This window comes from Lepus europaeus, chromosome 13, assembly GCF_033115175.1.
Source record: "Lepus europaeus isolate LE1 chromosome 13, mLepTim1.pri, whole genome shotgun sequence".
Classification (NCBI taxonomy): Eukaryota; Metazoa; Chordata; class Mammalia; order Lagomorpha; family Leporidae; genus Lepus; species Lepus europaeus.
Window position 1 is genome coordinate 58,614,422 of NC_084839.1, and position 25,350 is coordinate 58,639,771.

The 25,350-nt window shown below is 37.0% G+C and overlaps 1 protein-coding gene across 4 annotated transcripts in view; it reads left to right on the forward strand.

Annotated features, from left to right (window-relative positions):
• Window positions 1-25,350, forward strand: part of EHBP1 (EH domain binding protein 1) — a 378,411-nt gene that overhangs the window by 156,453 nt on the left and 196,608 nt on the right. For all 4 annotated transcript variants that reach the window (XM_062209516.1, XM_062209514.1, XM_062209518.1 and 1 more), the window contains exons 8-10: window positions 6,757-6,879; window positions 11,606-11,843; window positions 24,185-24,374. In XM_062209516.1, coding sequence (XP_062065500.1) covers window positions 6,757-6,879; window positions 11,606-11,843; window positions 24,185-24,374 — 551 coding nt within the window. The remainder of the gene's footprint in view (window positions 1-6,756; window positions 6,880-11,605; window positions 11,844-24,184; window positions 24,375-25,350) is intronic.

Here is a 25,350-nt window from a genome sequence, read left to right on the forward strand (position 1 = left end):
AATTTACAATAAAACAAAGCTTAAACATAATAAATGATTTTATAAGCATATTGGGTCAGGGAATTTTTTTGATCAAAACACTATGGAGAAAGCTTCCCATTAAAAAAAAATCCAGAAATGAATTTTTGTTATAATTATTTTAAGTTTTTAGCTTTTTCTGATCACAAAAGTAAAATATGCGGTAGGAAATTTGGAAAAATGGAGAAGCACTTATTTTTTTTAATATTTATTTGAAAGAGTTACATAGAGAGAGGGAGAGACAGAGTGATTTTCCATCTGCTGGTTCACATCCCAGATGGCTGCAATACCAGAAGCCTTTTCCTGGTCTCCCACATGGGTGGCAAGGGCCCAGGTACTTTGGTCATCTTCTGCTGCTTTTCCCAGGCCATCAGCAAGCAGCTGGATTGGAAGTGGAGCAGCCAGGACACAAAACAGTACCCAAATGGGATGCCAGCATTGCAGACAGAGGCTTTACCTGCTGTGCCACAATGCTGGCCCCAGGAAAGTACATTTTTAGAGGGAGAAATACATAACAAAATCACATATTTTAGGCTACAGACTCACATAACGACTGCTGATTAAAGTATTTCTATGAGAACTTTCACAGGCTATCCCAAACTGAATAACCCCTGTAACAGTGCTAGAATTATTATCTGCAGTTACCTAAAGAGCATACCTGGTGCTTAGATTCCTTTCCCTCTCCCCCAAATCAGTTAACTATCAAATTTTTCTTTTTTAATTTATGGCTTTAATAAGTATGTATTTATTGAGTGCTTTCTTTCATCAAGGGATGATGCTGTGTCTTGCTTTCTATCCTGCTTTTTTTCAAATGCTGCCACCACAGGGCCGGTGGCTTGGTGTAGTGAGTAAAGTTGCCACCTGTGATGCTGGCATCTCATTTGGGCACCAGTTCTAGTCCCAGCTGCTCTACTTCTCCATCAAGCTCCCTGCTACAGGCCTGGGAAAAGTAGTGGAAGATGGCCCAACTGCTTGGGCCCCTGCCATTCCCATGGGAGACCAGGAAGAAGCTCCTGGCTCCTGGCTTTGGCCTTGCCCAAGCCTGGCTGTTGGGACTATCTGGGGGAATGAACTAGTCTCCTTGTCTCCTTGTCTTTCTCTCTCTCTCTCTCTCTCTCTCTTTCAAAGAAATAAATAAATCTTTAAAAATATTGCTGTTGGAATGATGTTTCTAAAATGTACATTTGACCTTTCATTGGGTTCATAGCTCCTAAGTATCACATTTATTAGTTTTGTCATAGTAACTTTCATAAAAAGCACTTGCCAGTCTCATCTCATTCCAGAACACATAATTGGCATGTTAAACATCAAAAAACTTAGTTTCTTAATATGTCATACACTTTTTGCCTCCCTTTTGGCCTCGTAGAATGCCTCCATTTCCTCTTTTATTTTAATAATAATAACATTGTCTGTCTTGTGTTAGCTCAAATGTAGATGAAAATTCAGGAAGCCCTTCTGACTTCAAACTGAGTTGTATGCCTATCCTATGATGCTACCTCAGTCATAATAGTTAATATGCACACACACACACTGATTTACTTGTCTATCTGTCCCACTAAATAGAAAGCCATTGGAGCAATCCCAGCTCGGGCATGTAATAGATGCTTGATAAATATTTATTAAACAGGTAAATGGTGCCCATCTGTCCTACTGAAATATAAAGGTTTAGGAGAAGTACTAGCTCAGGCTTGTAATAAATACTTTGCTAAATATTTATTAAGTAGGTGAGTAGTGCTTTTTTGGGAATTGCTTTTTAAATTTAGATTAATATTTATTTTTGTACAAAATAAAGGGAAGAGTGATATAGACCATCAAAAATTACTTTTGTGTTCTGTTAATATGAACTAGAACCAGAAGTTTTATAAGTGAAGTAAGGATTTATTTAAACTCAGAATAAATCTACTAGGATAGGAAGGACAGTTTGTCATTAGTGATGTGAATAGAAAGGAGAATTACTTTGGGTTAGTTAATGAGGAAATGGTCATCAGTGGTTTAAGATATCAAAAGCATGATGAAGGGAATTATGAACTATTCTAAACATTCAGAAAAATTATAAAGTAAATAATTCATTCATTTATTTAACTAATATCAAAAGACATCTTAATATTAGTTATATAAATGTCTACTTTGTGCCTAGAACTGTGGAACAATATTTATGTTTTGAAGATAGGGACCAAGTCTAATATTTCTTTATTTTAAGATTTATTTATTAATTTGAGAGTCAGAGTTACACAGAGAGAGGAGAGGCAGAGAGAGAGAGAGAGAGATCTCTATCCAATGGTTCACTGCCCAGTTGGCTGCAATGGATGGAGTTGCACCAATTCGAAGCCAGGAGCCAAGAGCTTTCTCCAGATCTCCTACACAGATGCAGGGGCCCAAGGACTTGGGCCATCTTCTACTGCTTTCCCAGACCATAACAGAGAGCTAGATCGCAAGTGGAGCAGCAGGGTCTCGAACCAGCACACACATGGGATGCCGGCACTTCAGGCCAGGGCATTAACCTGCTAAGCCATAGCACTGGCCCCCAAATCTAATATTTCTAAAGTATTTCCTGTGGTGCTCATTATATATACCATGTTTGATTGATTTCTACCCTCCTTGAGATTACATTTAAGAACATAAGATAATTAAATTGTCTTCAATCTAGTTATTTTGCATTTGGGAGCATAAAATGGCAAATAAGTAATACTAATAGCCATGATTATATGTATATATTAATAATAATACCTTTTAGCATATTATGATAGTTAATTGATAGAGTATGCAAAGCCTTTGTCCACTGCTTAATTGCTGTTGTTAATATTTCTTTTTCAGTATTTCATATTTTGAAAGTTAAGAATAAATCATTTGCAGATATTTAAAAATACGTAACTAGGAACAGGCATGTGGCACAGTGAGTTAAAGTGCTGCCTGTTGATGCCTGCATCCCATACCAGAGTGCCAGTTCAAGTCCCAGCTACTCTGCTTCTAATCCAACTTATTACTTTTATGAAAAAATTTTAAAAGCTTTATTTGTTATTTTGAAGGTCAGAGTAACAGATCTTCCATTTGTTGGTTCACTCCCCAAAATTTCTGCTAATGCACTGAGGAAGACAGTGAATGATGACCCAAGGAGTTTGGTCCTTGGGACCCGCTTGGGAGAAGGGTATGAAATATCTGGCTCCTGGTTTCAGCCTGGCCCTGTCCTAGCTGTGGCAGGCATTTGGGGAGTGAACCAACAAACAGAAGATTTCTGTCCTCCTGCCTCTCTCACTCTCTGTGGCACTCTGCCTTTCAAATAAATAAATAAATAGTTTTTAAGAAATACACAACTAGTAATGAATGAAAAAAAATCAATCATGAGACTAGAAACCACTTGATCCTCCCCTCTATTGTATTTTCCTTAAAATTACAAAGTTACAATTGGTAGTAGTGTGAGAGAAAGGATCTAATTTATGATTGAATCTAACTACTGAGAAATTTGCTAGGTTATCTAGAATCAGAATGGGGTCTGAAATTCTTGGCAGAATAAAATGGGAGAGGCAGGTGTTGTGGTGCAGTGAGTCAAGGCACACACATCCCACATTGCAGTATCTTTTTTTTTTTTTTAATATTTTATTTAGTGTTACAGAGAGAGAGAGAAACCAAGAGAATGGTCACAATGGCTGGAACTGGGCCAATCCAAAGCCAGGAACCAGGAGCTTCTTCTGGGTCTCCCATGTGGGTTCAGGGGCCCAAGAACTTGGGTGATCTTCTATTGCCTTCCTAGGCCATTAGCAGAGAGCTGAATTGGAAGAGGAGCAGCAGGGACATGAACCAGTGCTCATATGGGTAGCCAGAGTTGCAGGCAGAGGCTTAGCCTACTATGCCACAGCGCTGGTTCCAGTATCTGGTTTAAGTCCTGGCTGCTCCATGCTTCTGATCCAGTTTCCTGTTAATGTGTGTGGGAGACAGCAGATGTCAGCCTAAATTTTTGGGTTCCTGTTGGCATTTAGGAGACCCAGATGGAATTCCAGGATCCTGGTTTGTCCTGGTCTAGTCTTGCTGTTGTAGCCATATGAGGAGTAAACCAGCAGATGGAAAATTGACTTCTCTCTATCTCCCTCTTCCTTTTCCCTTTCTTTTCCCCTTTACCTTTATCTCTTTGTCATTCTCCCTTTCAAAAAAATAAATAAATAAAATGCACAAAGAAATTTTGTAAAGTCTAGTTATTTGGCTTCAGTTCAAAATGGGCTGAAGAGTTCAGTTGGCATTGATTGTGTTTACTCCTTTTCTGTGGTTCACTTTGACTTTCTAAAGCAACTTTATTCATGCAAAGTGTATTTTCTCATTCAGACAGGGAAATTAATATATCTACCATGTATTTAAATATATAATACATAGTTCATGTATATTTTTCTCAAAGATCTATAACATTTCTTTTTTTTTTTTTTGAAGATTTATTTAATTATTTGAAAGTCAGAGTTACAGAGAGAGGAGAGGCAGAAAGAGAGAGAGAGAGAGAGAGAGAGAGAGAGAGAGAGAGGTCTTCCATCCGATGGTTCACTCCCCAAATGGCTGCAACAGCCAGTGCTGCGCTGATCCGAAGCCAGGAGCCAGGAACTTCCTCCTGGTCTCCCACGTGGGTGTAAGGGCCCAAGGATTTGGGCCATCTTCTACTGCTTTCCCAGGCCATAGCAGAGAGCTGGCTAGGAAGTGGAGCAGCAGTGTCTTGGACTGGCACCCATATGGGATGCCGGTGCTTCAGGCCAGGGCATTAACCTGCTGCACCACAGTGCTGGCCCCTATAGCACATTTCTGATAGACTAATAATCTAATAGTCATTTATTAAGTCTCTTTCAGTATTCATTTGTGACTTTATAGACTAAATTTTATAAGAACAATACCATCTCTTTTGTTCAACCTCGTCCCAAGGCTGCAGCTTGGAACAGACTGATAAACATTTTTTAAGACTTGAATGAATGAAGGCAGCCATAATGCATACATGTATTCTCTGATTTGGTTCAAATCAAACTTGGTATGTGTATTTTCAACATCAATTTTACAACTGTTTTCTGTTTCTATTTTCTTTCCCATTGAATGGTCCTGAATCTGTTTGGTTTATACTTGATACTAAGTTGTTCCCAGGTTGTAACTTTGGAAATATGAAGGATTCACTGGAATATCCTAACCTAGTAGTTTCTCTTTTTTTCCCCAAAGTTGTCTGATTTTCACCCAGTGATTGATAATTTCATATATTCAGAGTACCCAAAATATATATGATACATATTGAAAAGTTCTAATATACAAAATTAATTCTCTTATTTAAAATTTTTCTCTCCTTATCTTAATGACTAAATTCTAAGATTTCCTAAGGCGAACAGGAAAGGAGTTTTTAAAAAAGATTTATTTATTTATTTGAAAGAGTTACATAGAGTTACATGGAGTGGGGAGGGGGGAAGAAAGAAAGGAAGGGAGGGAGGGAGAAAGAGAAGGAGAGGAAAAGAGAGAGGAAGAAGCTATGCCACAATGGTGGCCCCTTAGTGTTGATTTTTTTTTTTAATTATAGAACATGAATGAGTGCTTATTATGTAGATAGAATGTTCATGTAGATAGAATCTTTGGTTTGAATTTAGATTATGAAAAATAGTGAATATTTTCTGTGGTATCACAGGAATTTTTTTTATTGTTTCTAACATGTATTTAAAGCAAAATTCTATGCAAAGTGTGGTTGCTGAAAGCCAGTGTCAACTTCTGGGATCATTTATTATCTTTGTTTTATGTGTAATAACATAGTTATTATATTACTAATATAAGTTTTAACAATAAACTGCTTTCTATTTTAAATATAAGGACAGCATAACAGTACTTAAATATGTCCATTCAAGTTCATCAAAGTAACATCCCTGAATGTATTCTCTTGATTAACCAAACATCCCCTCTTTTTACCTTTTTGAGAACCAACATACTTCTACTGCTCTTTAATTAAATGACTTTACCTTACATTTGTCTTGACTGGGTTCTGTTTACAGAAATTGTAAACCAGTTGAATGCTCTGAGCAGCTTAGATGAAGATCAAGATGACTGCATAAAGCAAGCAAATATGCCTTCAGCTAAATCAGCCAGTTCCTCTGAAGGTCTAAGAGCTTTCCTTCCTTCTGCTTCTGCTTCTGATTGCCTGTATTTACTGTGACTTGCTACCTCTTGACTTCAGTCTGTACTTAGCTGTCTGTTTTGTCTTTGTGCTTTTTTTTTTTTTTTTAAATATTTTCTTTGGTAACTTGTAGTGCACCAACAGATAACAAGATGACAGAACTTACCATCTTTAGCAAAGTCTTGTATCAGGATCCTTAGTAGATTTCAAAACATTGTCTAAGATAATACTTGGTCATCTAACATAATGATATTTCTTCAGTGAGCTTATAAGTATATTGTTTCAAAAATATGTGCTTATATTAAACGATTGCAATTAAGCATAGGGTGTTTTTGAAAAATTTATCTTTTTTGGATCAAATTAAATTTAAATGAAAGTTTCTTCAGTATAATTCATTGTCTGATATAATTTTCAAATTAGTGTGCATATATGCTTTTTTTGCTTTATTTGAAAATGTTGGTATACTACAAAATACTTGAATGACATTCTGCCATTGGTAAAATGCTATATCTTATTATTTGCAGGTATTATTAGTGTGAATTTTTACAACTCAAAATGTTTCATAAATGATGGACAGTTATAGTTAACCATAACAATAGTAAATGAACTTGTATATTTATTTTCAGAACTTATCAACAAACTTAACTTTTTGGATGAGGCAGAAAAGGACTTGGCCACTGTGAATTCAAATTCATTTGATGATCCTGATGTAGCAGAATTAAATCCATTTGGAGATCCTGACTCTGAAGGTATCAAGTTTTTCTGTACTTTTGAAGTCTGTATCATCAAGTACTCTTAAACTGTAACGGTATGAAGTAGAATATAGGAAAATGTAATGTATTTGAGCAAAATTGATACTTTGATATTTGATTATTATTAACAGCCCTTGTCTCTACTGTTGAGGAACAGTGGTTTTTTTCTTCTTACTATTTGTTGAATTCTTTACTTAGTGGTAGGTTAAGCTTATGATTATAAAATAAACTGAGGGGCCAGCACTGTAGCATAGCGGGTAAAGCCACTGCCTGCAGTGCTGGCACCCATAAGGGCACTGGTTCAAGTCCTGGCTGCTCCACTTCCAGTCCAGCTCTCTGCTATGGCCTGGAAAAGCAGTAGAGGATGCCCCAAGTCCTTGGGCTCCTGCACCCGTGTGGGAGACCTGGAAGAAGCTCCTGGCTTCTGGCTATAGATCACAGTTCAGCACAGGATCGGCCATCTGGGGAGTGAACCAGTGGATGGATGATTTCTCTCTCTCTCTCTGCATCTCCTCCTCTCTGTGTGTGACTCCGATTTTCAAATAAATAAATGAGTCTTTAAAAATAAATAAATAAAATAAAATACACTGGACGTATGTCACTGTAAAAATTAAAAAATAAGAAAGGAAAAAAGAGGAAGGTGGGAGCATGGGCATGAGGAGGGTAGGATGGGAAATATCGCTGTACTCCTAAATTTGTACATATGAGATACATGAAATTTGTTCACCTTACATAAATTTATAAGAATTCAAAAAAATACCTCAAAAAGCATTTTTGCTTATAGTGATAATATTATTGTGTTCAGTGTCACCTGCAGTTGATCAGCAACTCTAAGCAACTTCCACTGAATTGGTTTCAAAGAAAAAGGAAACTCTTACCTATGTATGGGACTTATTTTTTAATTCTCAGTTTGGTCAAGCAGATAGTAAAAGTCTAATGGTGAAGAACAGTATTTTACCTTACTGGCAGAAAGGCTCATTTTTTTTGGCCTACCAAGTAAGGGCAAGTTGTGGGACATTCTGTTATTTGTGTGATGGAGGTAGCTACAAATAGCTTCTCTACCTCCACACTGAATGTACTGAGAGACCCACTATTCCCAGCTGCATCTTAGCTGTGGATCACAGTAGTGAGAGAGAGCATGGAGCACAGAAAAGGTTGGTACCACTGCTGTCATATGTACATTGTATTTGTAAGGAATAAAAACCAGGCATTTTACTTTTTTTAAGTCATTTTTCTTATCAAGTAATTTTAAATCTTAAAGCCTGAATAAGGACTGTTTAAGAAGTAAATCTTCTTTAATTAAACTCTCTTTGCTCAGAGTAAATACAAGAATGATTAACCTTGGTTTACATTTTTTTGACTAATCAAATGAAATGTTCATGAGCTTTAAATAATTTTAGTACTGCTTGTCTTGGTAAAATAAAGTTTTAATTTCAGGATTCACTCTGTTAGAATAATGTCATGTCATAATCCATTTCTTTCTCTTATTCCTTTACTTTCTCCCTTCTTATCAGACTTAAAATAAGTTATTAAAATTAGTGAGACTTTGTTTTGTTTCTGAGTTATTATGAACATTTTAAATCTTAATAAAGATTATAATAAATCTTAGAAGCAGTCAGTACAATTACCTCTTTTCAGAGATTGGAAAGCTGAGATCCAAAGGAGTTAAACAGTTTGAACTTTGGGTAAATGGAGGGGGAGTTGGAGCCAAGATTCCTAATCAAATATCTTCTTTTGATCATACAGTTTCTCAATTGTGTATTATGTACATCTAAATGTATTCAGTTTGAGAAATATTGGCAAAATATTTTGAGTTTCAGTATTTGAACTTTTAATTTAAGAATCGTATAATTTTTCTAAATACATGTGCATTTGTTTTCTGAGGTATAGAATAGAGTAACAGGTAACAGATTATATAAGAAGAGGTAAACCAATCTGATTCAGAAATTTACTTATACCTATAGAGCTTAGAAAATATGTGGCAACCAGTATTCTCTTTAAATATATGCCTATTAGAACTTTGGAACAAGTATTTTCCTAGAAATTAATTTTTTTATTGATTAAAGCTTGCATTAGGTAGAAGAAAAAAAGTCTTGCAGTGTTTTCTTTCTTTTTGCTTTCACGCCTCTAATTCTCTTCTTTATTCCCTTTTTTTTTTTGTACTTATAGCGTTAGTGTTCTTATATTCATGTGTTTCAGTAACCCTTTTAGAAAGTCATTAAGTGTATTTGTTAGTTTTTATATAGAATATTTTTATGAAACTTTGTCACTTGTTTCTGCTGTGATTTTTTAATCTTGCCTCTATAATTTATATTTTTTCTCACTTTCAGTTTTTATAACTGATTAATTTGCTTGGATCAGTTTTAGCAATTCTCTTTTTGAGATTAAAAATGAAAATTTTATTTCCATTGACTGGTTTTGTCAGTTTCTTAAGCATTTGAGCCCTGATATTTGTTAAATTAAAAATTGAATAGGTAAAATTTTGCCCTCCCTCTTCCCCTATAAAGAAAAGAAATTTTTATTTTCATTACTATCATAAAGATTTTAGTGGTGGTATTTGAATGTTTTTATGGCATTACATAAAATACTCAGTTGTAAGTCTCATCTCTAACATGAGCTATGTTTAAATTCATTTTAGTATTGACTTATTATGAGTTTATGAATTATCTTTCATGCTTTATAGTTGCTTTAAGTTTTCTGAGCTAACCTCTAAAATACGTAGTTTGACTTTATACATGTTATTAATTATTTATTTAAGAGACAGATATGAATTTCCATCTACTAATGCACTCTCCAAATGCCTGCAGTGGGTGACAGGGTTGAAGAGGGGTGGTGCACAAAGCTGAGAGTCCTTGAACTCAATCCAGATCAGCTCTCCCAGGGAGATGACAGAATCCTGATCATTTGAACCATCACCACTTTCTCTCATGGTCTGCACTGGTAGGAAACTGGAGTCAGGAGCCAGAGCACTGAATCAAGGTACCCCTAAATGGAATGTGGATGTTCCAACTGGCAGCTTAACCCCTAGGCCAGATTCCTGCTTCAGTAGTTTGATGTTAAAATACAAAATTCAGGAACAAGCTTTTAACCTAGTGGGTAAGAAGTCTTCATCCCACATCTTAGTGCCTGAATTCCAAACCTGGTTCTGGCTCCTGACTCCAGCTTTCTACTAATGCAGACTCTGAAGGGCATTGGTGATGGCTTAAGTAATTGAATTTCTGCCACCCACATAGGAGACCTGAATGGCATTTCCAGCTCCCAGCTTTAGTAACCCCACCCTGCCCTGGCCATTGCAGGCATTTGGAGAATGAACAATGATAGAAACTCTCTCTTTCTAGCTCTCAAATAAATAAATATATAAATGCTAAAAAGTTATTAATATTAATATTACTCAATCATGTAATTTTTTATAATAGATTAAATTGAATAGTCACAAAAAATGATAACTTTTCTTGAGAATTTCAATAACCATTTTCTACCTTCTTTTGTGAGAATTGCATAGTATAATTAAAATCATTGTTAATACACAGTTTTGATTTAATCTTAGAAACTTGTATCAAATGAGAAAATATTTGTGTTTATCAGGAAAAGCCATGTGTAAATTTTGGGCAGTTTTGTTTTAAAGTATTAAACATAAGAAGAAAAAGACTGGTACTAAGTACTTTACAAGAACTCTTGGAAGATATGATACTATTGTAATAGTTTTTATATTGTGAGTCAAGAATTGTGTTTCTAAGAGTACTGTTGTCTTCATATTGAAATTTGAAATAATAAAATTGTGAAGAATTTGGAATAGCATGTCTATCAGCTTACCAGACTGATTTTGATATAGTGCTATTAACTTAAAGCATACTTAGGTTATTCTGTTTAGAACATGGATTGGATTCAAGTTATAATGAAAAAAAAAATTCACTAAAAGCTTTTAAAGATTTCAGCTCTTGTAGATAGAAAACAAGTTCAGTAATATATGGGTATTTTTTTGACACAGTCCTGAATGAATTTTCACATACCAGAGTGATTGGTGTGTGTGTACCTATGGAAGACCATTTCAAAATTTAATCCATTTTGGCCGGCACCGTAGCTCAACAGGCTAATCCTCCGCCTTGTGGCGCTGGCACCCCGGGTTCTAGTCCTGGTCGGGGCGCCGGATTCTGTCCCGGTTGCCCCTCTTCCAGGCCAGCTCTCTGCTATGGCCCCAGAGTACAGTGGAGGATGGCCCAAGTGCTTGGGCCCTGCACCCCATGGGAGACCAGGAGGAAACACCTGGCTCCTGCCTTCGGATCAGCGCGGTGCGCCGGCCACAGCGCGCCGGCCGCGGCGGCCATTGGAGGGTGAACCAATGGCAAAGGAAGACCTTTCTCTTTGTCTCTCTCTCTCTCACTATCCACTCTGCCTGTCAAAAAAAAAAAAAAAATTAATCCATTTTATATTCTTTTAAAAAATGTATTATGTATCAGTTTTGAATGGCAAGCTAGTAAAGTGAGATAAATTAAGCAATAATATAATATTGCACCTAAAAGAAGGTTAAAATTTCCAGAATTGGTGTACCATAAAGCTATTATTATTAGAGACTCCAAAATAAGGATTCCTTAGCACCTCTACAGTATGCTTTGTTATTGCCAGCCCCATAGGTTTTATTAATTCAAGATGGTATAAAACACTGAATATATAAGAAAATATTATATGCTATTCATTTAACTTGTCATTTGCTATTGTTTTATAGAACCAATCACTGAAACCATTTCACCTAGAAAGTCAGAAGAATCTTTTTATAACAGCTATAATCCCTTTAAAGAGGTACAGACTCCACAGTATTTGAACCCATTTGATGAGCCAGAAACTTTTATAACTACAAAGGATTCTCCTCCCCAATCTACAAAAAGAAAAAATGTAAGACCTGTGGATATGAGCAAGTATTTGTATGCTGATAGTTCAAAAACTGAAGAAGAAGAGTTTGATGAGTAAGTACATTTCATTTTGCTATAATCATATTCTAGTCTCTGAATTAACTAAAGAGATCCTTATTTAATATACCTTTGAATTAGTAAAAAGTGTAATATATAATTTATAAGTTAATATCAAAGTATCTCTCTGCTAAAGTTTTATGGTCTGAACCCTTATTCTGTGACCCTCTTCTGTGTGGATATATGTTCACCTTAAAGTGAGGGAGATGTGTTCCTGGAGTCTCTGTTTGGAATTCCAATTGTGCCTTCTCATAGAAATCATGTTACAAATGGTATTTAAGTGTTTTCAATCAAACACCAAAGGCATTATACTTCAATTATGTGGTAAGTTTGTTGTGGGAACAGAATAATCATTTATGATATTGATTTGATGATAAGACTCGTTCAAATGCCCAACAAGAAGATCATAACATTTATAGACTAGGGATTATCACAAGTTCAGTATAACTAGTGTGATTAGGGCTATTGTTTTGCACAAATCTAAGGTGAAGATAAAAAGGGATGTGTTCACACTGGAATCTGGAGTTATATAATGTACACCCTGTGAGGCTTCAAACTGTGGCCCTGAGTGTGTTTAAAGCAACAATAGTACTTGTATTTGTAGCCATGATAGAGTAACATAGTCTGAATTTAACCTCTTGTCTTAAGCAACTAAAAAATGGAATAAAATAGTTGAAACAACAGCTTTCAGACATAGGACAAATAGCATGGAACGACCTCTGAAAAAACAGAAAGAAGGTAAGCCCTGCAAGTATCCAAGCTTGTTTTTATTATAAAGAGTTTCCAACTGTGGTTCAGGAAGAGAAAACCCAAACAGACCCTACTAATCTCCCTTGATTAGAAAACAGACTTTGGACTTTAAGATACCAAGGCAAGGCCGGAGCCACGGCTCACTAGGCTAATCTTCCGCCTGCGGCGCCAGCACCCCAGGTTCTAGTCCCAAGTTGGGGCGCCAGTTCTGTCCCGGTTGCTCCTCTTCCAGTCCAGCTCTCTGCTATGGCCCGGGAAGGCAGTGGAGGATGGCCCAAGTGCGTGGGCCCTGCACCTGCATGGGAGACCAGGAGGAAGCGCCTGGCTCCTGGCTTCGGATCGGCGCAGCGCGCCGACCATAGCAGCCATTTGGGGGGTGAACCAATGGAAGGAAGACCTTTCTCTCTGCCTGTCAAAAAAAAAAAAAAAAAAAAAAAAGATACCAAGGCAGCTAGAATTTGTGGACAGAGTGTCAAAAAGATAGAGAAAGCTACTCATAGGATTCCAGAGATTTGTAGATGGTTCCTCTTGAGTCATTAACTGAGTATTCATCATAGCATGTATGTAAGGAAATTACTAAGGACAAAGAAATAATACAATTCCTCAGATTTACTCAGGACTGAGGATAGTTTGTGTTTCCTCCAGTCAGAGTAAAGAGTTCCCAGCTTAGTGGAACATCAAGGGTATTATTTCATAAGAGGAATCAAATTAGTCTTAGGCTAAAGGCTATTCTGGGCCTACCAACAAAACTTAAAGGCAGGGCTCTGAAAAAGCAAACTAATTTCAAGTAACTTAACTACATCCCATTCAAAGCCCAAAAGTGTTTAAGAGAATACAAAAAAAAAAAAAAAAAAAAAAAATCCAACAACCAAAACATAAAACTCATCTGACAATCAGAGGTTTTTCAGGCATGTAAAGAATCAGGAAAATATGACCCATAATGAGGAGAAAATGTAATTATTCTATATAGGTTCAGAGTAGGAGAGATGATACAATAAATAGACAAGCATTGTAAAAAAAAAAAAAAAAAAAAAAAGCTTTATATTTCAGATAACCAAAAAAGTAGAGGAGAACATGAGTATGGATGATGTAAAAAAAATCCAAATTGAATTTATAGATACGAGAAATACACTGGATGAGATTAACTTTATGTTAGATACTATAGAATGAATTATTAGTGAACCTAAAAACATAGCAATAGAACCTTTCCAATTGAAGCATATGAGGAAGAAATGAACAGAGGATAAATGAGTCGTGGGAAAACTCAAGTGGCCCAACATGTATGTAATTGGAGTCCTAGAAGGATAGGAGGGAGAGGTAAGGGAAAAGAACACATATTTGAAGAAATAATAATCAAGAGTTTTAGGAATTCAAAATATATATAAACCTTTAGGTCCAAGAAGCTTAATAAACCTGAAGCACACGAAACATGAAGAAAACTACAGACGTCTTCTCAACAAAAACATTTCAAACCAGAAGACAGTGTGGGTGACATTCTTAAAGTACTGAATGCAAATAACAGAAACAAAAATCTGCTAATACAAATTCCTATTCCCTACTCTAAAAAAAAAAGAGTAAAATATGAGCTTTACCTTTACATCTAGAAGCTGAAAGGATTCTTTACCATTTACTTTGCAAATATATTGAGAAAAAAAAATGCAACAAAAAAAGGAAGTCCTTCTGATGTGAGGAAAATGACCCTGCTTAGAAATTTGAATTAATGCAGAGGTATGAAGAGCACAGGGAATCACAAATACACTTGTATATATAAAATATCTGTCATTTAAAAAATATTCTTAAAGATTTATTTATTTATTTATTTGAAAGTCAGAGTTATACAGAGAGAGAGAGAGGTCTTCCATCCATCACTCCCCAATTGACTGCAATGGCTGGAGCTGAGCTGATCCGAAGCCTGGAGCCAGGAGCTTCTTCCAGATCTCCCATGTGGGTGCAGGGGCTTGAGGACTTGGGCCATCCTTTATTGCTTTTCCAGGCCATACCAAAGAGCTGGATGGGAAGTGGAGCAGCCGGGTCTCGAACCAGCGCCCATATGGGATGCCGGTGCTTCAGGCCAGGGTGTTAACCTGCTGCACCACAGCGCCAGCCCCTAAAAAGCCTTTTTTTTTTTTTTTTTTTTTTTAAATTTTTGACAGGCAGAGTGGACAGTGAGAGAGAGAGACAGAGAGAAAGGTCTTCCTTTGCCGTTGGTTCACCCTCCAATGGCCCCCGCGGCAGGCGCGCTGTGGCCGGCGCACCGCGCTGATCCGAAGGCAGGAGCCAGGTGTTTCCTCCTGGTCTCCCATGGGGTGCAGGGCCCAAGCACTTGGGCCATCCCCCACTGTACTCTGGGGCCATAGCAGAGAGCTGGCCTGGAAGAGGGGCAACCGGGACAGAATCCGGCGCCCCGACCAGGACTAGAACCCGGGGTGCCAGCGCTGCTAGGCGGAGGATTAGCCTGTTGAGCCATGGCGCCGGCCAAAAAGTCTTCTTAAAAGATAGTGGCTTAAGGCTTAAATAGTATTGTATTAAATTGTGTTGTATGAATTAAAATGTATGGCAATGGCAGATAAAGCTGATTGGGAAAATTGAAGTATACTGTTTTAAGATTCTTGAATATAATGCTACTTGAAAATACGTTTTTTATGTAGAAATGTCATAAAGAACCTCCAAAAAAAGGCTATTAGAATAAAATGAATGTTTATTGCAAGGTTACAGGATGCAAGATCAATATGGAAATTCAGTTACATTTTTCTATAGTAACAATATGTAATCTGAAATGGACATTTAAAAAATACTTTTTATAAAGGTATTCAAACAACCCTAGAGGTAAATTTAGACAAATATTTTAGTACCTGTACGCCACAAGCAAGAGAACATTGTGGAGAGAAATTGAAGTGCAATACCAACAGAGAGGAATAATGTGGTCATGGATTCAAAGACAAAGTTCTTTTTGATTACTGTACAGATTCGATGCTATATTAGCAGGGTTCTCCAGAGAGACAAAACTAATAGGAGATTGATCAAATGATCAATCAATATATATGTACATAAATGAATAGATAAGAGGGGATTTATTAGGGGAATTGGCTATATGCAGATAGAGAAGTTGCACAACAGACCATCTGCAAGCTGAAGATCCTTGGAATACCTATGGCACGGCTCATTTGAAGTCCAAAGGCCTTAGAACCTAGGGGAATGTGGGAGTGCTGGTATAAGTCCTAGAGTCCAAATCTAGAAAACCTGCAATTTTGCTGTTCAAGGACAGAAAAAAGGTGTAGCCCAGCCACAGGAAAGACTATTTTTGCTTTCCCTCTGTTTTTGTTACATCTGAGCCTGTGGTCATTTGGATGAAGCCTGCCCACATTTAGGGTGGGTCTTCCCTATTTGATCGACTCACTCAAATGCCAGTCTCCTCTGCAAACACCCTTATAGACACAATTAAAAATAATGTTTTACCAGTTCTCTTGGTATTCCTTAATCCAGTTACTGTTGCACCTGAAGTGAACCATTGCAAGTGCTAAACCAATCCCCCATTGATAAGCTTTTTTATAATGACTGTGGGAAATATCCTCACCTGTCCCCTCAAAGCATGGGCTTGAACTCAGAAAATGCAGTGAAAGCTAGACTTTATTGTTGGTCTTGCAAGATTGGGTGGCTGATGAGGCAGCATACCTGAAGCAGTTACAGCAAGCAGTTTATGTCCTAGCACACAGGTCCCTCCCCTGGTTCCTCATTGGCTGAGTTCTATGGGGTAGGCAATGACATCACCTAAGTTACAAAGTTACCTTCCTCCTTCCTCCTCTGTGCTTTAATTTCCTCTTGTGAGTTGGCTACCCCATAAGATCTGTTTGCCTAATGAGTTTTGCTACTTCCGCAAGTTAGCTAACTGTAATTTTCCATTCTTGTTGAAAATGGACCTTCAGACATTTTCTTACATAATTGATAACCTATTTTAAAAATAGCTGTATGCTATCTGATTTTAACACTTATTAACCAGGGCCAGTGCTGTGGCTTAGTGGTTAAAGCTACCGTCTGCCGTGATGGCATACCATATGGGCACTAGTTCTAGTCCCGGCTGCTCCACTTCCAATCTAGCTCTCTGCTATGTCCTGGGAAAGCAGTGGAAGATGGCCCATGTGCTTAAAAAAAAAAAACGTATTGACCAAGATATTGTAGTATTGACTTAAAGATTGGCTAGGTAAATGAGTGTGCAAATGGATCCATCAATATTTTAACAATTTTAAAAGTTTATTTACTTATTTATTTATTTATTTGAAAGGCAGAATAAGAGAGAGTAAGAGAGATTGTCCATTCACTGGTTCACTCCCCAAATAGCCACAACAGATAGGTCTGGGCCAGACCAAAGCCAGGAGCCAGGAACTCCATCCTGGTCTCCTATGTGAGTGGCATGCATGAGTCCAAGCACTTGGACCCAAGCGTATTATCAGGAAGTTGAATTGAAAGTGGAGTAATCAGAACCTGAACCAGCATCCTAATATGAGATGCCAGTGTTGCCAGCAGCAGTCTAGCCTGTTGTGCCACAATGCCAGTTCTCATTTTGCCAATTGATATTTGACAAGATTAGGAGGTGCCACCATTGTGGTACAGCAGGTTAAGCTGCTCCCTGTGACATCAGCATCCCGTATGGGCACCTGTTTGAGTTTTGGCTGCTCCACTTCCTATCTGGCTCCCTGCTGATGTGTCTGGGAAAGCAGAGTAGGGCCCCTGCTACCCACATGGGATAAACTGATGGAGTTCTAGGCCCCTGGCTTTGGCCTGGCCCAGCCCAATCCTGGCTGTTGCTGTGGACAGAAGATCTCTTTCTCTCTTTCTTTCTCTGTAACTTGCCTTTCAAACAAATAAATAAATCTTAAAAAAATAAATTTGATTCTGAACCCAGGTTGAGATCTTAGTACTAGTTCATAACTATATAAGGAGTTGAAAAGTTGGCCCAACTCTTACTAAAGTTGTATTTGTTTTCTTTGAAATAACTAATGTTGATCAAAATAAAATTTCTCATGGGTGGTGTAGGTAATGAGTAATAGCCACGCACCAAGGAGTACTTGAATGTAAATGCAAACTTCACGCACATTCAGTCATACCAAGATACATGAGTATTATACAACACACACATACACACCCTGCTCTCTCCTGTTAACAAATTTAAGAGACATCTAATGTTTGCTTAAACTTTTAAAATGCCTTGGTAGAGCTCTCTCTGGCAGCACATATGCTAAAATGCCTTAATAAAAACTAAAATCAGAATCCCTGGGTGTTTCCTTTTAACTATTATTTTTTCCTGTGAATAAAGAACATTCTAAATTGCTCAATCATCATGGGTTACCAAAGAAAGCCTATAAACACTCTAGCTTTCTTTTTCTCCTTAGGAAAAAAAACATAAAAGTTTTAAAGACTGCATCAGCTAATGTGCAAATTCAGAAAAAATTCTGTTTGTATTAATTGTTTCGTGTTTCTCTTTTTTCCAAGAGTTAGTAAGTCCAATGTCAGTAACAGAAATCCTCCAAAACTTCTTATTCAATAGTAAACTTATGACCTTTTGTAAAGTAAAAAGCTTATATGACTCATCTTCCATTACCAAACTCTTCCCGTATCCTCCAACAGAAAATGATCACAAATAAATAGGACTGAATTCTTTGATGTGTCAAACAGCCTTTCATGCCCCAGCGTATCCATTAGCACCAGGAGAAAGCATACACTCTTCCCTGCTTTTTAGCATCTGTCCTTTACATTTAGCAATTGCATATGTTTCTCAGTTTCTTGTGTTAGGGGATAGTTCAGCTGTTCTGGTTTATGTTGCAAACATGAGAACCTATGAAGATTAAGTAATATTATTTCAGAACATTTATGAAGTGATTTTTTAGCCCCCACATCAATCATTTTGATATGATTTTCTGATATGATATGAGGTTTCTCAAAGAAACCTCTCATTGAATTTTATTCAGAGTAGCTCCATACCCCGTGTAATAAACTGAGATTGTGGGGCTGGTGCTGTGGTGTAGAAGGTTAAACTGCTGCCTGCAGCACCGGTATCCCATGTGGGCACTGGATTGTGTCCAGCTGCTCCATTTCTGTTCCAGCTCCCTGCTAATGTGCCTGGGATATCAGCCAAAGATGGCCCAAGTCCTTGGGCCCCTGCCACCCATGCAGGAACTCAGAAAAAGCTTCTGGCTCCAGGCTTCAGCCTGGCCCAGTCTTGGCCATTGTGGCCATTTGGGGAGTGAACCAATGGATGGAAGATCTCTCTTTCTCCTTCTCTCTCTCTCTCTTTCTATATCTCTGCCTTTCAAATAAATAAATAAATAAGTCTTTAATAAATAAATACATAAATTTCAGTTGTTTTTCCAAAGGAATATTGATTTTTAGGAGAGAAGAAAAGACTGCAGATTTTGTTATACCCTTGCTTCAGATTGTATTTTTCCAGTATGTTTAACTTAATTCTGTTTCTATCCAAGTTTAGTTTTTCTTTTCATAATTCATTTACGTGGATGAATTTCTGAACAGTAAATCATGTCATTTAAAATGATTTTTTCCATTTTTTCACTTTCTTTGTATAAATGATGAATTTTCAGCTCACAATGAGTTAATGATATAACTAATGTATTATTCAAGGATAAATATATATATATATATAGAACAAGAATAAAAATACTTCTTGTTTATTCAGAGGTGTGTAGGAAGTCTTGAAGTAGATTATTCAAATTATAGATAATCAACAGAATGTAGAAACTGTGTTAATTCCTTAAATAATTTTATGTACTTAAAATACTATTTAATATTTATATATAGTCATAGTCATGCATATATCTATATATTATATATAATCATGCAGCACTTAAGAACTGGGATACATTCTGAGAAATACATCATTAGGCAGTTGTCATTGTGTGAACATCGTAGAGTGTACTTAGAAAAATCAGCTTGGCTAGAAAGTTACTAAGTGATATAATCTTATGGAACCCTCATCATCTGTGTTGTTCATTGCTTACTGAATTGCTGTTATGTGGTGCATGACTGTATTTTAAATGTGTTAATTGGGGACCAGCATTGTGTTGTGAAGATTGAAGCTGCCACCTGTGAGGCCAGCATCCCATTTTGGTACCAGTTCTTGTCCTGGCTGCTGCACTTCTGATCTTGTTCCCTGTTACTGCACCTGGGAAAGCAACAGAAATGGCCCAAGTACTTGGGCCCCTGTACCCAAGTGGGATACCCGGAAGAAACTCCTAGCTCCAGGTTGACTGACCCAGCTCCAGCCTTTGCAGTCATTTGGAGAGTAAAACCTGTGGGTGGAAGATTTCTCTCTCTTCCTCCCTCTCTCTCTCTCTCTCTATGTATATATGTATATATATTTTTTCTAATCTGCCTTTCAAATAAATAAATGAATCTTTTAAAAAATGTGTTAATTGGCAATTATGTAATTCTTGTCTTTGTGGAGAAAGGTATAGGTGTTCACAGAAAACTGCCTATGTGCAAGCACTGTCAGACTTCACTCTTTCATAATAGCACATTTTAAATGAGTTCTACATATTTTATATAACAGATTTTCATATTTTAGAATGTACATTTCAGTGGTTTCTGGTAAGTTCATTATGTTGTACAATCATCTAAAAGTAGGACATTTACATCACTACAAAAAAGAGCCCCAAACTAATTAGAGTTAATCCTAGTTCTTCCCTTCCTCCGTCCTCTGGCTACCTTTCATCTACTTTCTATCCCCATGGAGTTGACTAGTCTGGATATTTCGTATGTATAAATGGAAACATTTCCTGTTTATTCTTGATGAGTAGGAAATTCAGTTTTGGTTATTAATATCTGATCTTTAAAGGAGAAGGATCGTTCAAAACCCTTAGATATGGAGGCTTCTTGAGCTTATTCTGATTTAGTACCTTACTAGTGGTGGTGTTCAGCATGCTGTTGTCTCACAGGTGATTACAGATGTGTGAAGATATAGATTTTCACAGTCCTCCTGGTGGAACAGAATGGTCTAGGATAGCTGGAGTCCCTAGTACCTCCAGTTTCTTTTCTTTTCTTTTTTTTAGTACCTCCAGTTTCAAGTTGCTTCCTTTGTTTACTCTAGCATTTTAGCATTTTATACAAATTTTATTTTCAGTTCATAACACAGTATAAAAAACATTGAGAAACAGCTCTAATTGGCTGTTTTGATTATGTGTCCAGTAATATGCACCTGAGAAAATAAATTGATCTGATCTTGTTTTGTACTTGTGTTTATCTCCCATATACAAAGAATATTAGTATACAAGTGGTTAGAGAAGACTAAGTGATTATAAGCAGGCTGAGAGGCATAAAGAAAAAGGACAACACCAGTACTTTGCTCTCCACTCTAGATAAGTTGTGTGCAAACTGAGTTTTTTTGTTTGTTTGTTTCTTTACAGAGTTCAACCAGTGATGCAAACTGAGTTTTATAAATTGAACTATCTAAAGAACACTAAAAAATGCCGATTTAAAATAATTGTTTTTTCTGTTAAGCACAACATCCTTTTGTAATACAAATAATCTACCCTTTAGCCATATTTACATAAATTTTGTAGCAGCTACCAGCTTACTAAATACTATGGAAATTTATTACACATATTTTTATCAGGAATAATTATTTAAAATGACTTCTATAAATATAGTTTGTAAATATGATTTAATTCATAAAACAATTCAGCTAGATTGACATGAATCTGTTCAGTCCTGAAACATTTAATGTTGGTAGGCAAGATTTTCAAAAATATATTTATTTCTTATTCTTTTTCCCTTGAATGCATTCATAAAAATGAGGAACTGAAAATAGATTTCTGTGTATGTGCCTACCTCACTTAGTTAAAAGCAGTTATCTTTGAGTATTCAGAGGGAAGGAGTCACATGATGTTAATTATTACCATTAGTACAAGAGTGAGAGTGGCAATACAAGAATGTTTTCCCTCTCTGCTATACTTGGTACTCAGAATCACATGTAATCTGATTATCTATAAATCCTTAAGTAGACGTTTAGATAATTAATGGTTCTAGGTGAGTCTGATACTGTTATAATTCAAAGAACATGCACAGTTGAAAAAGAGGCCGATAGTAAGTATAGGCCTAATGTAACTAGATAATATTTCTTTGGTATGATTGCTGTACTTGGGTGGTCTGGTCCTTAGCCCTGTAAAATTGGAAATTTTATTATTGCTATACACATAGGATATGGGACTCCTGGGAACTTACTAGTGTTAGAGGAAATTGCAATGAACTAATAAGTAAAAACCAGAATAACAGTTTATTTATTTATTTATTTATTTATTTGACAGGCAGAGTGGACAGTGAGAGAGAGACAGAGAGAAAGGTCTTCCTTTTGCCGTTGGTTCACCCTCCAATGGCTGCCGCGGCTGGCGCGGTGCGGCCGGCGCACCGCGCTGATCCGATGGCAGGAGCCACTGGAAGAGGGGCAACCGGGACAGGATCGGTGCCCCGACTGGGACTAGAACCCGGTGTGCCGGCGCCGCAAGGTGGAGGATTAGCCTAGTGAGCCGCGGCGCCGGCTAGAATAACAGTTTATCACTGTGCAATAGGAAGAAAAAATCATCATACGTATCAGCTATTTATTTTAATGAGTAATTAATGGGAGTTTTCTGCCTGGGCTTAGACTCTGGGTAGGGGACAGAAAAATCCTCACTGAGAATTTATAAGCACAGGCCCATCCTCATGCAGATTTGACATTATATTTGCAAAATGGTCTGAGAACTCCCAAGCAAAGAAAGTAAGATAAAAGAGTTTCCTAAAATACTTGGCAAAAACAAGCATAAAGCACTCTGAAGAGAGACACTCTAGGCTGACTACAGAAGATTTCCTCAGGTTAACCCCTGAGCTGACAATCTAGAATTACAAAACACAGAATGAACAATTCACTAAGAGAGTCAGGATACCAGAAAATAACAGGCTTATACATGCAAGAACTTCAAATAGATTTATCAGAGACTATAAAATAAAAATGTTTAATTGATTAATAACTGAAAACTTTGTGCCTGAGGTATCCTACACACAAATACATGAAGAAATACACTTACTGAAATTACCAATTCATGGAGGGCAGGCACTGTGGTCTAGCGCTTTGAGCCACTTGGGATGTCCCCATCCTAGGAGCGCCTGACTCAAATCCCATACTCTGTGCTAATGTGCCAAGAAGCAGTGGATCATAGCTCCCATCCACATGGGAGACCCGGGTGGAATTCTAAGTTCCAGGATTGGGTTCCCAACCCCAGATGTTGCAGGCGTTTGGGGAGTAAACCAGGGGATGGAAGATCTTTCACTCCCTTCTTCCCTGTCTCTGATTTGTCACTCTGCCCTTTAAATAAATAAGTTTAAAAAATAATTATGGAGAATTGAACATCAGACACAGGTGAAAAAAGAAAAACTGAACTGGATGAGAGATACAAGGGAATTATCCAAAATATAGCATAGTAGACTTAATTTGATAGGAAACATGACAGGTAGTAAGATTTTCTTTTTTTTATTTATTTATTTATTTATTTATTTATTTTTTTTTTTGACAGGCAGAGTGGACAGTGAGAGAGAGAGAGAGAGAGAGAAAGGTCTTCCTTTTGCCGTTGGTTCACCCTCCAATGGCCGCCGTGGCAGGCGCACTGCGGCCAGCGCACCGCGCTGATCCGATGGCAGGAGCCAGGTGCTTATCCTGGTCTCCCATGGGGTTGCAGGGCCCAAGGACTTGGGCCATCCTCCACTGCACTCCCGGGCCACAGCAGAGAGCTGGCCTGGAAGAGGGGCAACCGGGACAGGATTTTCTAAAAAAGAGAATAGAGAAAATAGACCAAAGATTATCACAGAGATAATGACTGGTGATTTTTCAGAACTGATAAAACAGCTTTTGTTTTGAGAAATACAAGGAATCTGAAACAAGACAAATTAAAAGTAATCATTACCTAAATTTAAGTCTAGTAAAATTGCTTAAAGCCAGATATAAAGAGATCTTAATAGCGGCTAGAGATAAAAGATAACTTGAAACAATATTAGGCTAATAGTGGGCTAATATCTTAAAAGTGCACAGATAGAGTAACAGAATTAGAATTCCTTATCCAGCTAAACTGTCATGTAAGTGGGAGGTTGAAATAGAGACATTTTCAAAGCTTGGGAGAATTTATTCTTGTGAATGAACCACTAGGAAATGTTCCATAATGAGAAGGAAATTTAATACATAAGAAGGACTGAAATGCAAGAAAAAATAATGGGGATAGAGCATTAAAAAAAAAAAAAACATTGTTATGTCTTTTCATTGGGTGTAGAAAATACACAGAATTTATATTTTAAACATTTTCTAAGGTTTCTACATATAATAGCTGAAACTGAGCATGATCATGTATTTAATGACTTTTTATGTAAGGCACTTTTAAGAAGAGAAAATTTTTACTTATTTGAATCTGTAGAAGTGAACCAAAAGATGAACATGGTTTCTAAATTTTAGATTACCACTGGTTTGAGTTTTATTTGGGGGGGAAAAAAGAGTTTTAATTCATGTTTTCTTATTTCAAGCATTTTATGGAGAGATATTTAATAATTTTTCTTTCATTTAGGTCAAATCCTTTTTATGAACCTAAACCATCTCTTCCTCCAAATAATTTGGTAAACCCAAGTCAAGAACTGGAAACTGAAAGGAAAATAAAAAGGAAGGCCCCAGCCCCACCAGTCCTCTCATCAAAGACAGGAGGAGTAAATGAAAACACAGTTGTTTCTATGGGAAGAGATCTCTCTGCTTCTCCTAAGGTAGGAATTTATTGTTAAAATGTATATAGTTTGCTCTTTTTTTCTCCATGCAATTCAATTCATGTTAAGAAAAGTCATTGTCAGCCATTTCTGATTATTTAGAAGTCAAATCAAAGGAAATCTCTTCTGAAACTGTATATATGTGGGTGTGTTTGTGCGTGCTCTCATAAGTTTATAGTACAGTATGGATTGGATAGTTTAAAATTTGTTTTAAAAATGCTCTTTTGAAATCATAAGGAAAGAGCTGTTATAACTGTAGGACTGGTACTTTAAAAATAATATCAAGATACTCTATATAAGTAGCTAGGAGTAAGGGGCAGCTTATGCTACCACAGAAGAAGAAATGGAACTAACCCATCTAACTAACAAATGTCCTGGAGGGGCCGGCACTATGGCATAGCTGATAAAGCCGCTGCCTTCAGTGCTGGCATATCATATGTGCACCAGTTGGAGTCCCGGCTGTTCCACTTCCAGTCTAGCTCTCCGCTATGATCTGGGAAAGCAGTAGAAGTTGGCCCAAGTCCTTCGGTCCCTGTGCTTTCATAGTAGTCCCTGAGGAAGCTCTTGGCTCCTGGCTTCAGATTGGCTGTTGTGACCATTTGAGGAGTGAACCAGCTGATGGAAGACCTCTCTCTGTCTCTGTGTCTTTCTAACTCTGCCTTTCAATAAATAAATAAATAAATAAATATTTAAAAAAAAAAAAAAGTCCTGGAAAGATTGAGGCTCAATGTAGAGAAATGCATTGTTGAATGATTTCCATACTGTTACTTTGACTCAGGTCAAGTGACAATTTGTGCTTTACTGTCACCTTTTTTTTTTTTTAAAGAAATTTTAATATATAATAGCTACACGTGAAGCTAAAACACTGTTGGAACAAGCTGTTAAACAGTTTGATTGCAAATAGCATGGTACCGTCCATGTGTAAGGTGGAAATGTTGATTATAGCAAGCATTTTTAGAAAATTTTTGCCTATCTA